This window comes from Cervus canadensis, chromosome 29, assembly GCF_019320065.1.
Source record: "Cervus canadensis isolate Bull #8, Minnesota chromosome 29, ASM1932006v1, whole genome shotgun sequence".
In the NCBI taxonomy this organism is placed as follows: Eukaryota; Metazoa; Chordata; class Mammalia; order Artiodactyla; family Cervidae; genus Cervus; species Cervus canadensis.
The window spans coordinates 6,745,431-6,759,778 of NC_057414.1; the positions used below are offsets into that span (position 1 = coordinate 6,745,431).

Consider the following 14,348-nt stretch of genomic DNA (forward strand, 5'->3'; position numbering starts at 1 on the left):
GCCTAGGTATACAACAAACACAATTAGCTCCATAGTACTGTACTGTAATAGGTTTATAATATGTTTACATCTTTGAGTTCACAATCTGAAGGTTCATATGTAGGGGACTTACTGTGTAGTAAAGGTAGTGGAGTAATTATGTACAAAGCTAGTATGAAGGCTAAAAAAGACAAAGGTAATAAAAATAACCATGATTACAATAATTTGTTAGGTATTCACAAGATAAAAAAATGTAGAATGTGACTTCAAAATCATAAAATGAGGGGGGGTAATAATGTTGAGCTTTTTGGTGGGATCAAGCTTAAGTGTTATCAACTTTGTTGTAGATATAAACTGTTATGTATAAGCCTCATGGTAACCACAAAACAAAAACTTACAGTAAATATACAAAAGATAAAGAGAGGAATATGAGCATACCACTAAAGAAAATCTTCAAGCCACAAAAAAAGAGAGCAAGAGGTAAGAAAAGGAGCTAGAGAAACTACATAAACAGCCAGAAAACAATGAACAAAATGTCAATAAGCACATATATATCAATAATTATTTTAATGTAAATGGACTAAATTCTTTAATCAAATACATAGAGTAGATGATTGAATTAAAAAACAAGACCCCTCAATATTATTGCCTAGAAGAGAGTCATTTTAAATGTAAGGACACATACAGACTGAAAGTAAAGGGTTGGAAAAAGATACTCCATGCAAATAGAAACCAAAATAAAGCTAGAGTAGCTATTTTTATATTGAACAAAATAGACTTTAAAGACTTTAATAATGCACAAAGAAGTGTGTTGCATAATAACAAAGGAGTCAGTTCAACAAGAAGATATAACATTTGTAAATATTTATGTGCTTAACATAGGAGCACCTATATACGTAAGGCAGATATTAACAGACCTAAAGGTGGAAATAGACAGCAGTACATGACCAAGAGGGGACTTTAATATTCCACTTATATTGATAGATAGTTCATCCAGGCAGAAAATCAATAAGGAAATATTGGCCTTAACACATTAGATTAGATGAACTTAATAGATATTTATGGAACATTCTATCTGAAATAGCAGAATATACATTCTACTCAAGTGCACAAAGAACATTTTCTAAGATAAATCAAATGTTTGGCCACAAAACAAATCTTAATAAATTTAAGAAGATTGAAATTATATGAAGCATCATTTCCAACCACAGTGGTATGAAACTAGAAATAAATTACACAAAGAAAACTGAAAAATTCACAAATATGTGGAGATTAAACAACATGCTATTGAACACTCAATGGGTCAAAGAAGAAATTAAAAGAGAAATTTTAAAAATACATAGAGATAAATGGAAATGTAACATACCAAAATTTATGGGATGTAGTAAAAACACTTCTGGGAGGGAAATTCATAGTGATAAATGCCTATCTCAAGAGATAAGAAAAGTCTCAAATAAACAACCTAAATTTACACCTCAAGGAATTAGAAAAATAACAAGTGAAGCTCAAAGTCAGTAGAAGGAAAGAAAGAGCAGAAATAAACAAAATATAGACTATATACTTCAGCTTTAACATTATCTAGAGTTCTATATTTGTTTATGATTTTTTGAAGTAAAATTTACATACAAACCATGAATGTGCTACTTGTTGTGTACTAGGCCCCTATAGATAAGAAAGTTCCCTATGTCCCTGACTAGTCAGTCCTAACTCCCAACTCCAGGTATTACTTGTGATTTTTAGCACTGACTATAGTCAAGTATTTGGAACTGGGGCGCTGCCTGAGATGCTTCTTATAATGCTACACATATAGGAGCTTGGTGGAGTTTTTCCAAAAGAAATTTAATAAATTTTTCATTTTCATAAAAAGATAGTCATTTAATCAGCAAGTATTTAGTTGCCGGATGCCTTGCTAAGTGCTGAGGAAGACATTCTGGAATCAAATGGGTATGGTATCAGCATTACAGGGTCTGTGATAGAAATAGGCACAGGATACAGTGCAGGCACAAAGAGAGTGATTTAGTTCTTCCTGCCCTGAAGGCATAGGCTAGGGCCCTCGAGGAGGAGGTGATACTTGAGCTGCGTTGAGGAAGATGAGTTGGTGTTTGCCAGGCACGACTGCTTTGGGAGAGTGGGAGCAGGGCATTTCAGTGTGAGCCATGGCAATGAGGAGGGAAAGAAGCTGGTGTGGTAGAAATGGTTTTGCTAGACTAGAGCAGAAGCTACAGAAGGTGAAGCTAGAGTGGTAGGTGGGGAGCACTTTGCATACCATGCAGATAATTTTGGTTTATTTCTATAATTTGGGGACTAATTTTTTTTTTTTTTGGCCGTGCCGAGTTTTAATTGTGGCATGTGGATCTTCAGTCTTTGTTGTGACATGTGGGTTATGCGGAATCTAGTTGCAGCATACAAACTCTTTAGTTGCGGCTTGTGGGATATAGTTTCCTGAACAGGGATTGAACCTGGGCTGCCTGCATTGGGAGCGTGTAGTCTTAGCCACTACCACCAGGAAAGTCCCATGGGGACTAATTTTAAAGGTTTATTCGTTTATGAAAGTGGTTATACTCAATAAATAGAAATTGTCAAGCAGTGAAGTTAAATGCTAAAGATTGTTTATGATCAAATCAGAATCATGTTTCTTCTTTGTTTTAATAAACTGTGATTTTATATTTATATTTGATTCTTCTCCCTTTTATCTCTCTAAAATGACAGGTAGTGTGCCAGTATTTCAAATATTACAATGTACCTGATACCCTGATGCTGCAGAATATTTTCCAAGCTCTGAATGTGTATTACAATTATTCAGGCCAGGTGAAATGTCTGAATGTCTCAGAGACAGCAACCAGCAGTCTGGGAGTCCTGGGTTGGAGCTATCAGGTGAGTGTATATAATTTCCCCAACTGGAGCTTACTTTTCACTGTTATGGTTGTACTATAACAGAATCCTCAAGATCTTATCACCTAACCTGGATCCAAATCTGGGTTCTGTTACCTTTCACTTCAAGACTGGGGATGAGTTTCTTCATTCATTCATTAAATACCAATTCAATTTTTAAAAAATTTTATTGAAGTATAGTTGATTTACAATGTTGTGTTAATTTCTAATAAATGGCAAAGTGACTCAGTTATATATATGCATATTCTTTTCCATTATGGGTTATTGCTGGATATTGAATATAGTTTCCTCTTTTATATAGTAGGACCTTGTTGTTTATCTATCCTATGTATACTACTTCAGTTTGGTATTTAATCATCACCAAATATATTCTGAGTACTTACTGCATGTCAGGCACTATTCCAGGCCCCAACTATACAAATTGGATATAAATTTATTTTATTGTAAATAAAATATGATCTAATCATCAAATGTAGCTTGGTGGAAAACATAGGTACCTAAACTAATATTACAATAGATCTTAGTAAGTCCTATAAAGGTAGCATTTTATGGACACAGAAGAGAAGAGGGAGTCTAACTTGATTCTCTCTGAGCCTCCACTTTTTCATCTGTACAATGAGAACAGTAATAATAGTAGCAATATTTTCCTCCAGAGTTTTTTGAGAATTCAATATGATAATAGATATGAAATGAAATAGTTTGTGAAGAAGGAATATATAGCTCCAACTTCTGTGACTTCTCAGTTGAGCCTTAGGAATAAAGAGAGGTGGTATGGAGTAAAGAACAGGGGCTCTGAAGCCAGACTGTTGAGTTCAAACCCTCACTTTTTTGCTTCCGAGCTGTATGACCTTGGACAATTTATTTCACTCTTTGTGTTTCATTTTCTCACTAGAATCTTTCCTGGTTTGCTTTTTCAGGCCTGTACAGAAATGGTCATGCCCACCTGTTCTGATGGCGTTGATGACATGTTCGAACCTCACTCGTGGAACATGAAGGAATATTCTGATGACTGTTTTAAACAGTGGGGTGTGAGACCGAGGCCCTCTTGGATCCCTACTATGTATGGAGGCAAGAACATCAGTTCACACACAAACATCATTTTCAGGTGAATTTTTGTTGATTCAAAGAAAATTCTGGCTGATGGAAACATTTGTAGAATGGATGAGAAAAGAAAACCAGGAAAATGTTGCACAGTTGAAACAGTGTAGAATATAGCAGTGGTATCTATCATTATTTTTCTACTCCTTGAAAGATAAAGGATTCTGGGTGATATGAGTTTTTGTTCTATTGCAGTATGTTTAAAGGCTTAAAAACAACAGCAGCAAAGTTAAAATATTTTAAAAAGTGTGCTCAAAAGAAAAGGAAGCATCATCTGTTGTTCTCAATTTGTCTCATGATTGTTTCTATTGTTATCAATGATAAAAAATCTTCAGTATATACGTAGCAAACACTTTTGAGGTGCCCATTCTGTTCTGTCCCAGGCACTATATGAGGCACTTTAAATAAATCACTTAATTCCCACAAAAACCTTGCAAGAAGTTTCTATAGGAGGAAAGTGAAAGTCAGTGTGTGCAGTCACTTGCCAAAACTCATCCAGTTTTGTTTTAGTTACCAAGTGATAAAGCCAGTTTTCAACCTTGGCCTATCTGACTACAAAAACTGTTTATTCTGTAACACTGTTTCTCTAGAAGAGTCATATTTGGTATTGGTTCATATTGGAGATAATCAAGTAGACTCAAAATGTGCCTGATTGTGACTTCAAAATTTCTGTGTTTTGGCTTCAACATTAGGTTGTTAGTTATTAAAATAGCAACCATTTAATAAGAAAATTCCCCAAGTTTATGTGGAAATAGTAGAGAGATATCCATACATATCTCTTAACCAATTGTTTAAATTGTAAACATTATTCTTTCACAAATTCTTCTAAACAGAGTCACATTTGACTTTGGAGACATGACTGAAAGCTTTTAGGAAGGAGCAATGCTGTTGTAACTGAAAGATCATTCTCTGGGTTTAAGCCAGTAACACTGCCCATTTTGCAAAACAACCTTTTTCTTGTTGGATTCATGCTACTTTCTCACTCAGTAGGATACCTCCCCCCGCAAACGTGAGACACTAAATGCAAAACTTAAAGATTCTTTTTGTTTAATTCCCTAGAATTATTTACCTTGTCCTCAGTAGAATTCTTCAAAACTATACTTTTCAGCTCAGCCTTTTGAGGTGACAGTTGAGCAAGCAAGTATATTTAGGGTAGGAAACTGTACCAAATTAGGATGTTCGAAATCAGGAAAACATGAAAGGACTGAGAGGACTGAAAAGGCTTAAATGTAAGCCTTGGGTATCAAAGCTCATCTTTGTTCCCTCAGAGAAGGAAATACTTTGTCATTTTCTTGTTTTTAGAAACTTACCTCCAGGTAGTACTTATATGGATTTCTCTGGCATGCAGAGGCTATAAGCTCATCCTTATTTGCTTTGACCTCATAAAGCTGAAGTTCAAGTTGAATTGTAAAGTGGAGTCTTTGAATTTTATCTATGAAGGTTTTGATATTTGAGTTTTGGTCAAATACTTTGTGCTTTTTTGTTGTATTCAACCATTACATGAGTATTTTAGTTGTCCATTTATCCTTTTATACTTATTTTCCTCTGGGTATCAAAATAAGTTATTGTCATCATCATCATTGGGGAAAGGATAGATTTTGTTGAAAAAAGTTGGGAGTAGAACTGAAACAGTAGGTAGAAAATATGGCTCAACATTAAAAAAAAAAAAAACTTTTGGCTAGTGTAAAAAAGGTCTTCCTAACAGAGCTATGCATAGTTAGAGTGAACTGTCTTAAATTATTTAAACTCTTTGATCCCCAGTTTTCTCTTCTGTAAAATGAGAATAATAATGCCAATCACCTTATAGAGTTGCTGTGATGCTTAAAAGAGTTAACCCAGTGAAATATTTAGCCCAGACCTGGCAAATTATATGCTCAAAAAATTTCCATTGAATGAGTAAGTGTAAGTATATCACAGCCCTGTACTTTAGCTTTGAGCCAGGAGGGAACTACTCGTTCCTGAATGTCCTTTTCCTTCCACTTTTTTCCTTTTCTTAAGACTCAGGCATCCTCCAGGAAACCTTCCCTGACATCTCCAAGGAGGTTACATTTCCCCTACACACTTAGCTCGTCTAAAGCCTGTGACTATCACTTAGCACTCTGTGTGGAAATTACCTGTTTGTGTTTCTCTCTGCCCCTGACTCATTTCTCAGAGAACAGAGAAATCTCATTTCTCTGTTCAAATGAGATTATGAACTTCTCAGTGACAGAGAATTTTTCTTAATCATCTCTGTGCCTTTAGCACCTGCCACAGTGACTGGCACATAGTAGATGCCCAGTTAATGTGTGTGTTAATAAGGATGAGAAATGACATAAAGCTCAGGAAAATTTCAGAGGCATGTGAAAGTATAAAGGCAGAACTATATAAAAATGCTGGTTTATCTTCCTGCAGTGGCAAATTTAAAAAGAAATTTTTTTCCCATGTACTGCTAGGTGTGAAGAATTCAATGTAAAACATACCTTATTTAAAAATTCAAAATTCTATTGCTTTTCTAAAGAAAGCACATTCTGAAAATAAAAAAGCAGCATTAGGTGATTCTGTTCTGTCTACTGAGTGGCTATCAGTTACAAAATATTTATGGTTGATGTTAAGAAAATGTCCAAGGAACCATGTGGAAAGCATATTTTATGTTCATACTTCTCTCCTTAAGGCATCTCACACAAATCCAACTGTGACTACTTTTTTGGTTAGAAAATTCAGTCTGTTTTTAATTGTTGAATTAGAGATCTGCCTTAAGAGCTTGGGCTTTGAAGTTGGAGAGACCTAGGTGCCATTTTGCTTCTGTTAACCATGTGCCTTCAGGCAAATTGCCAATTTATATTAGTTAGAAATAATAATTGCCTGCCAGAGTTACTTCAAGGAGTAGATAATCATAGAAATGAGCACTATGAGGGCAGAGATTTTTGTATGTTCACAGTTGAGTTAACTGTACCCAGTCAATACCTGATACATAGTAGGCGGTCAGTAAACATGTTGAGCAAATAAGAATTTAATAGTAGCTATTAATAGTTCCATTTCAGCAATTTTCTTATTCCACAATATTTTTGTTGGAAGGATTTATTTTTTTCCCCAAAACCCAGTTGTTGAGAAATTATCTTACCAATAGTCATTTTCAGTTATTTAAATATAAATTCAAAAAGGAGTCCTTGAGAAGCTGGTTAATTTAACATAATTTTTCAGGCAAATTAATTGTTGCCAGCAATTAAGTGAGGCTTACTGTTGGGAATTTTATGCAGGCATCTAGGTTCTCTCATGAAAGCCAGTATTTTTTTCCTCCTGTAAATTTCCCAGTGACTGATTTAGCTTTCTCATGTCTAGGACCAAGAAATTCAAGTCCATGTGCATTTTAGGTCTCTCAGCAACTCCAAACACTGTTGCTAAGCCACTGGGTGGATTCAGATGACCTTTTAAATCAAATGCAGTTTGCTTATTATGTAGCTGTTGGGATAGCTTTTTTGTTTTGCAAATAATGGAGAGTTTCCTATCTTGGTTGGTCCTGTCAAATTGGAATAATGATAAAGGCCACTTGTTCACTTAAGAGAATCCAACCCCTTGTGTAGTTTACTTTAAAAATTTATCTCATAGTTGAAAACTAACATCCTATTTTGCATGTGAGTTTTTCCTCTTGTTTCTAATAAAACCAAAAAAGGTAAATTTTCAGAGTGATTTCTCCCCCCAAGAATGATGTTAAAAATTAAGTTGCAATTAATTTCTTAAAAAACCAAAAATGTGGTTAAAAGTGTGGTCAGGCTAGAACAGGGATTTTAGACTTGTATTTCAAGCACACATATATTTAATGTACCTAAATGCTTATTTCCTTTTTAACTTGAACATTTACCTGGAAAATTGATTGCATGCATTTTTCTGACCAAATTTCTGTGAGAAATGCTGTGGCATCCCTTTTCATGCTTCACTTACCTCTCAGAAGTATTAACACTTCTCATGCTTATAGAATATGATAATAATTATAATAATACTGCACATTCATGTGGTATTTTATAGTTTATGCCTTATTTCCAAATGTATTATTCAAGTTGAATCTCACAGTGTCTCTGTGATTGAAGGGCATTATCTTTAAAAGTTTTTTTTTTGGTAATACACTTGAGAATTAGATTCAGAGGGGTCAGGTGACTTACCCAAAGTCATGTGGCTTACTGGGGGTATAAAACTTAGACCTGCTGACTTAGTTCACTGTTTCTTGCCAGTATTATACCTAGCTGAATGTCACTGTCTGTATATTTACATTAATCACTTACGTGAACTCTGCTTTTCCATGTAAAAAGTACTGGAGTGATTTACATGTTCCTGAACTCACAAGCATATATGTATAGACCTCTTCTGTGTAGGGCATCTGATATAAGGCTACAAATGCCTAGATTATTCTTTTTTATTCATTCAATAAATATTTGTATAGCTCCTAGTGTATGCCAGGCACTGAAGATACAGTAATAAAACAGACAAAAAAACCCTGCCCTTGGGAGGTTTTAGTTTGAGAGATGGGTAAAAACAAGATAGCACTTATAAGCATGTTAGAAGGAGATAGGTGCTAAGGGGGGAAAATAAACCAGGGAAGAAGGTTACGAAATGTTAGTGGGGGTTGGAAGGGAGTTTGAAGTTTTGATGAGGTGACTAAGGAAGACCTCTACTACTAGATATCTACTATAAATCTACTACTGTGGGCAAAAATCCCTTAGAAGAAATGGAGTAGCCCTCCTAGTCAACCAAGAAGTCTGAAATTCAGTACTTGGGTGCAATCTCGAAAATGACAAATAACCTTGGTTCGTTTCCAAGGCAAACCACTCAGCATCACAGTAATCCAAATCTATGCCCTAACCACTAATGCAGAAGAAGCTGAAGCTGAATAGTTCCATGAAGACCTACAAGACCTCCTAGAACTAACACCAAAAAAGATGTCCTTTTCTTCATAGGGGATTGTAATACAAAAGTAGGAAATCAAGAGATACATGGAGTAACAGGCAAGTTTGACCTTGGAGTACAAAATGAAGCAGGGTAAAGGCTACACAGAGTTTTGCCAAGAGAACACACTGGTCATAGCAAACACCCTCTTCCAACAACACAAGAGACAACTCTACACATGAGCATCACCAGATGGTCAATACTGAAATCAGATTGATTATATTCTTTGCAGCCAAAGATAGAGAAGCTCTATCAGTTCAGTTTACTTTAGTTGCTCAGTCGTGTCCAACTCTTTGTGACCCCATGGACTGCAGCCCGCCAGGTCTCCCTGTTCATCACCCACTCCCTGAGTTTACTCAAACTAATGTCCATTGAGTTGGTGATACCATCCAACCATCTCATCCTCTGTTGCCCCTTTCTCCTCCCGCCTTCAATCTTTCCCAGCATCAGGGTCTTTTCCAGTAAGTCAGTTCTTTGCATCAGGTGGCCAAAGTATTGGAGCTTTAGCTTCAGCATCAGTCCTTCCAATGAATATTCAGGACTGGCACTTGTCTTATTATATTTTGCCTTACCTGCCTCCTGAGAAATCTGTATGCAGGTCAAGAAGTAACAGTTAGAACCAGACATGGAACAACAGACTGGTTCCGAATTGGGAAAGAAGTATGTCAAGGCTGTATATTATCACCTTGCTTATTTAACTTATATGCAGAGTACATCAGGCAAAGTGCCAGACTGGATGAAGCACAAGCTGGAATCAAGATTGCCGGGAGAAATATCAATAACCTCAGATAACCTTAATAATAATAGTAATATCAATAACCTCAGATAATCAATAACCTTATGGCAGAAAGTGAAGAGGAACTAAAGAGCCTCTTGTTGAAAGTGAAAGAAGAGAGTGAAAAAGCTGGCCTAAAACTCAGCATTCAAAAAACTAAGATCATGCCATCTGGTCCCATCACTTCATGGCAAATAGATGGGGAAATAGTGAAAACAGTGACAGAGTTAATTTTGGGGGGCTCCAAAATAACTGCAGATGGTGACTGCAGCCATGAAGTTAAAAAACTCTTTCTCCTTGGAAGAAAAGCTATGATGAACCTAGAGAGCATATTAAGAAGCAGAGACAATACTTTGCCGACAGAGGTCTGTCTAGTCAAAGCTATGGTTTTTTCCAGTAGTCATGTATGGATGTGAGAGTTGGACTATAAAGAAAGCTGAGCCCTGAAGCATTGATGCTTTTGAACTGTGGTGTTGGAGAAGACTCTTGAGAGTCCTTTGGACAGCAAAGAGATCCAACCAGTCAATCCTAAAAGAAATGAGTCCTGAATATTCATTGGAAGGACTGATGCTGAAGCTGAAGCTTCAGTACTTTGGCCACCTGATGCAAAGAACTCCCTAGAAAAGACCTTGATGCTGGGAAGGATTGAAGGCAGAGGAAAAGGGGATGACAGAGGATGAGATTGTTGGATGGCATCACTGACTCGATGGACAAGAGTTTGAGCAAACTCTGGGAGTTGGTGATGGACAGGGAAGCCTGGCATGCTGAAGTCCATGGGGTTGCAAAGAGTCAGACACAACTGTGTGACTGAATTGACTGAAGAGATAATCAGCATTTTTAAGTATAGTTTTTTTTTCTTTGTCACTAATATTTGGATTCTAGGAAGGAAGGAAACAGGCTTTAATTGAGGGACTTCCACGTGCCTAACATTAATTCAGTATATATACATGTACCATCTGATTTAAACCTTAAAGCAACCTCCTGACGTAGGCCTTGTTAACTCTGCTTTATATATGAGGAAACTGAGGCAGCTAACTTATGTAAGGTCAGACAACTTTTGAGTAATGAAGCCAGGATTGGAATTGAGTCTTCTAAATTTGAAGTTCCAGTATAATCTAGATTGATTCATGGGGCACCGCCTTCAGTGTTCTCTGGTCCTATTTCTTGTACCTGGTCACAGAAGTATTGTCAAACTCCAGGATGAAGCACCTTTCTATATGACAGATTAAATCCTCAGATCATATTCCCTAGTTTATAAGCTTATAATTTTAGGTGTTATGCATATAATGGGTTTCTCCTATCTTATCTTTTACATAGATATAAAAAACTAGCAATCTGACTTTTTTCTTTCCCTCACTTAGCAATGGTGAACTAGACCCCTGGTCAGGAGGTGGAGTAACCAAGGATATTACAGACACCTTACTTGCGATCGTCATCCCAAATGGAGCCCATCATCTAGATCTCCGAGCCAGCAATGCTTTGGATCCTGTCAGTGTGCAGTTAACTCGCGCCTTGGAAGTTAAATACATGAAGCAGTGGATCAGTGATTTCTATGTCCGTCTGAGAAAAATGAACTGAGTAACTTTTGATCATTTTCAGTTTCTTCTTTTAAGTTCATTCCTCCTACATTTCTATTCACTTTGGCTTTCTGTGCATAATTACTTCCCCTTGTTCATTAAATCTGGTGTGGTGAAGACTGAGATAGAGCAAACGTGATGGTGGGGATAGCACCATCCCACGACCCGAGTCCTCACTATCCTTGTGCCACCTCCAGGGAGAATCTCTTCACCACAGCTTTCCCACACCATCCACGGCCTTCATAACTGGAGCAGAGTATTGATTGCCTTTCACAAGAGGGAGAATCACTTCTTTTGTTTCTCTGAAAGCAAGGATTTCTCTTGGTTTTGAAGTTGAAGTCTCTTTGGCCCGTTTGTCACTTGCCCCTTTTCTACCCTCCCAAAGGAAAAGAAGAAGATGGATAAAAATGATGTAATTGCAGCTGGTAGGAAGGATATCCAATGCCAAACCAGGAAATGGGAGTCATTTCTTTTGTGCTTGATTCAATAACTTTGAACTGTGCTGTAAATAAAGAATAGGGCTGGACCTTATACCTGTGTGTTGCTTCTGAAGCTTGCTCCAGCTGTTAGGAATGCTGTGTGCACTGGGCTTGACTGTTTTTAAAGGAAAGTCCTTTAATTTTCTCTCTTCTATTTGGCAGCTTTTCTTATTCTGGGATATTTGCCACTGTGGTATTGCCAGTAAGAAATCTGGCCTTTTCTGCCCAATTTCTCTTTGTTTCTAAGGTAAGTTTTGTGGTAATTTGGTTACATTTTGCCAGTTTAGGAAAATGACTCTGTTTTCCTTTTCTTTTTACATCTAAGCAAGCTTTTATATTCTCCAGTCGCTGATGATACTTCAGTAAGAAGCCTTTAAAAATTGATCAATCAGCTATTCAGAAGGTAAAACGTAGTAGTGTTCAGTGCTTTGTTTTTTAAATTTCATTTTCTGGTGGTTGTTATGTTGTCATTAAAGCCAGAAGTGTCAGGACACTAAGAGGCAGGTGCAGAAGAACTTTTCTGTATAGCTTCCAAAAGACAAGCTGACTAATTCATGCAGGCAGCATATTTGACATTAATAAATGGCTGAGCCGTTCCTATTTCCAAGGGGTTGGCTTCTTTTAAGCAGTTCTTACACTGAGACCTTTCTTCAGAAGAGCTTTTCTAGGATAACAAATAGGGTTGGATCAAAACCTTTCAGGGACAGAGAGAGACTAACAGTTTCTACTCTGTTGAAAGATTTCTTTCCCCTTGTTTCTTTTTATTTTCTCTCAATTTTTTTTTCTTCACTCTGCCTTGGTAACATTTTCTGCTTTTTGAAAACTGTATCTTGAGCTTGATTATTTCTAAAGCGCTTATTTTAGCAAGACCAAAAAAAAAAAAATAAATAAAATGCAGATATAGTGTTCGTTCTTGGATGGTAGACCAAAATATTTCTCTTACTTCCCCTGGCATCTGGGAGATACAGAAAAATCTTTGTCTGGTTTCAGAAGCCTTCAGTTCTCATTGTAATGAGTTGTCCATCAAAGCATTTGGTCACTATTTTCATTTCAGCATCAGAGAAGTCTACTGGGGTGAGAATTTAAGGGTCAAAAAAAGTACTACTTTTTATTCTTTGTCAACTAATAAGTTTTATAATGCAGCATTTATGGGCTTAATGGAGGGTATTCTTATTGTTTATTTTAGGATATATTAATTTTAGGATATTTTCATTGAAACCTTTTTTTACTTAAAATCTTTAAAAAATACATTTCCACTTCACTTAATATTGATTGTTTGCATGAGCTGCATTTTTGTGAAGAGAATAGTTGCTCCCAAATGAGAATTTTTCTGCAAGTTGGTTGTGTGTACATGTTTTTTCTGTGTACATTTCATGACAGATAGCAACCTTAACTAAAGTTGGCCTAATTATAATGTACTAAAATTTTAAAATTTAAATTGAAAAACAACTGAAGCATAAAATAAGCCTTATTTAAAGCATCCCTCTAATTAATGATTGATGCTTTTGAAAGACCAGGAAAGAGAGAGACAGAGAGTTGGAGTGTTTTTTATTTTCTGTATTTGTTACTCTTACTACCTAGAGTGACAGGTAGAACTAATGGGAAGAACTAAAGAAACTTCGAGGCCTTTCTTAGGGGATCTGTAGAGTTAAGAGATTATCCAGAGGAGCCAGTGTCTAGCCGAGCATATTAGAAGGTTCTGAAGACCTCTCAGGTGTCATCCAGGCCAATCACATCATTCATAGGTGATGCCATCATGACCCAGAGAAAAGGGCTTTGTCTAAGGCCTCACAGCTCATTTTTTAGCAGAACCAAGCCTTGCATCCTGGTTTCTTTGTTGTCACTGTTGTTTTGTTGTTTTCATTTTATTGGTGTAGCTTAAATCTTTGTTTGAATTAAAGCAACAAACCCTCATTAAACGAACTTAAACAAAAGAAAAAGTTTATTGAAGCTATGCAAGAATAGCTCCAGGACTTGGGTAACTAGGAATTGTGAAAGAATGGAATTAGGGTCTGGAAAGTCATTAAAAGTCAAGACTGCTACTTTCTGTTTCTCTTGCTCACAGCAGAGGTCATCAGTTGTCAAATTGTGAGTAAGATTTGTTTCTCTTATTTATAATTTGGCCAGCAATCTAAAAGGTGCATGTGCATCAGAATTACCTGAGGCCTTGTTAAAACATTGATTGGTGAACCTGACTCCGGGGTTTATATAATACATCTTGGGGTGGATCCTGAGAAGTTGCATTTCTAACAGATTTCCACATGATGGTGGGGGATCACACTTCGAGAACCAGTTGTTAAGAAAGTTCTGAATTTGAATTTCTTCAAACAGGGAAGAAGAATTCTCCTTACTCCTGTTGAACTACATGATCCCATTTGAGTATGGGAGCCCTGCCAAATTCTTCCTTCCCCATGGCTGCTTCATCTCTGCAGACCAGCTTCCTCTTTTCTGCTCACAGAAGACCTGCAATGACTTCCCAGAATGGTGTCCTCAGGCCCCTTGGGCTGCACCACCTCACAAACTCACAACTCTCAGGTGGTTAGGGAGGGATGCAATCATAAAGACATGACTTAAGAGAGGCACTCTGTTTAGGATAAGGATAGAGGAAGAGCAGCTCAAGCAATTCAGTGT

General features: G+C 36.7%; 1 protein-coding gene across 2 annotated transcripts in view; it reads left to right on the forward strand.

Moving 5' to 3' along the window:
• LOC122430816 (prolylcarboxypeptidase) overlaps window positions 1–11,769 on the forward strand; it is an 80,358-nt gene extending 68,589 nt beyond the window's left edge. For both annotated transcript variants that reach the window (XM_043451687.1, XM_043451686.1), the window contains exons 8-10: window positions 2,689–2,853; window positions 3,789–3,976; window positions 11,023–11,769. In XM_043451687.1, coding sequence (XP_043307622.1) covers window positions 2,689–2,853; window positions 3,789–3,976; window positions 11,023–11,239 — 570 coding nt within the window. In that variant the 3' untranslated portion in view covers window positions 11,240–11,769. The remainder of the gene's footprint in view (window positions 1–2,688; window positions 2,854–3,788; window positions 3,977–11,022) is intronic.
• Window positions 11,770–14,348: the final 2,579 nt, after the last annotated feature.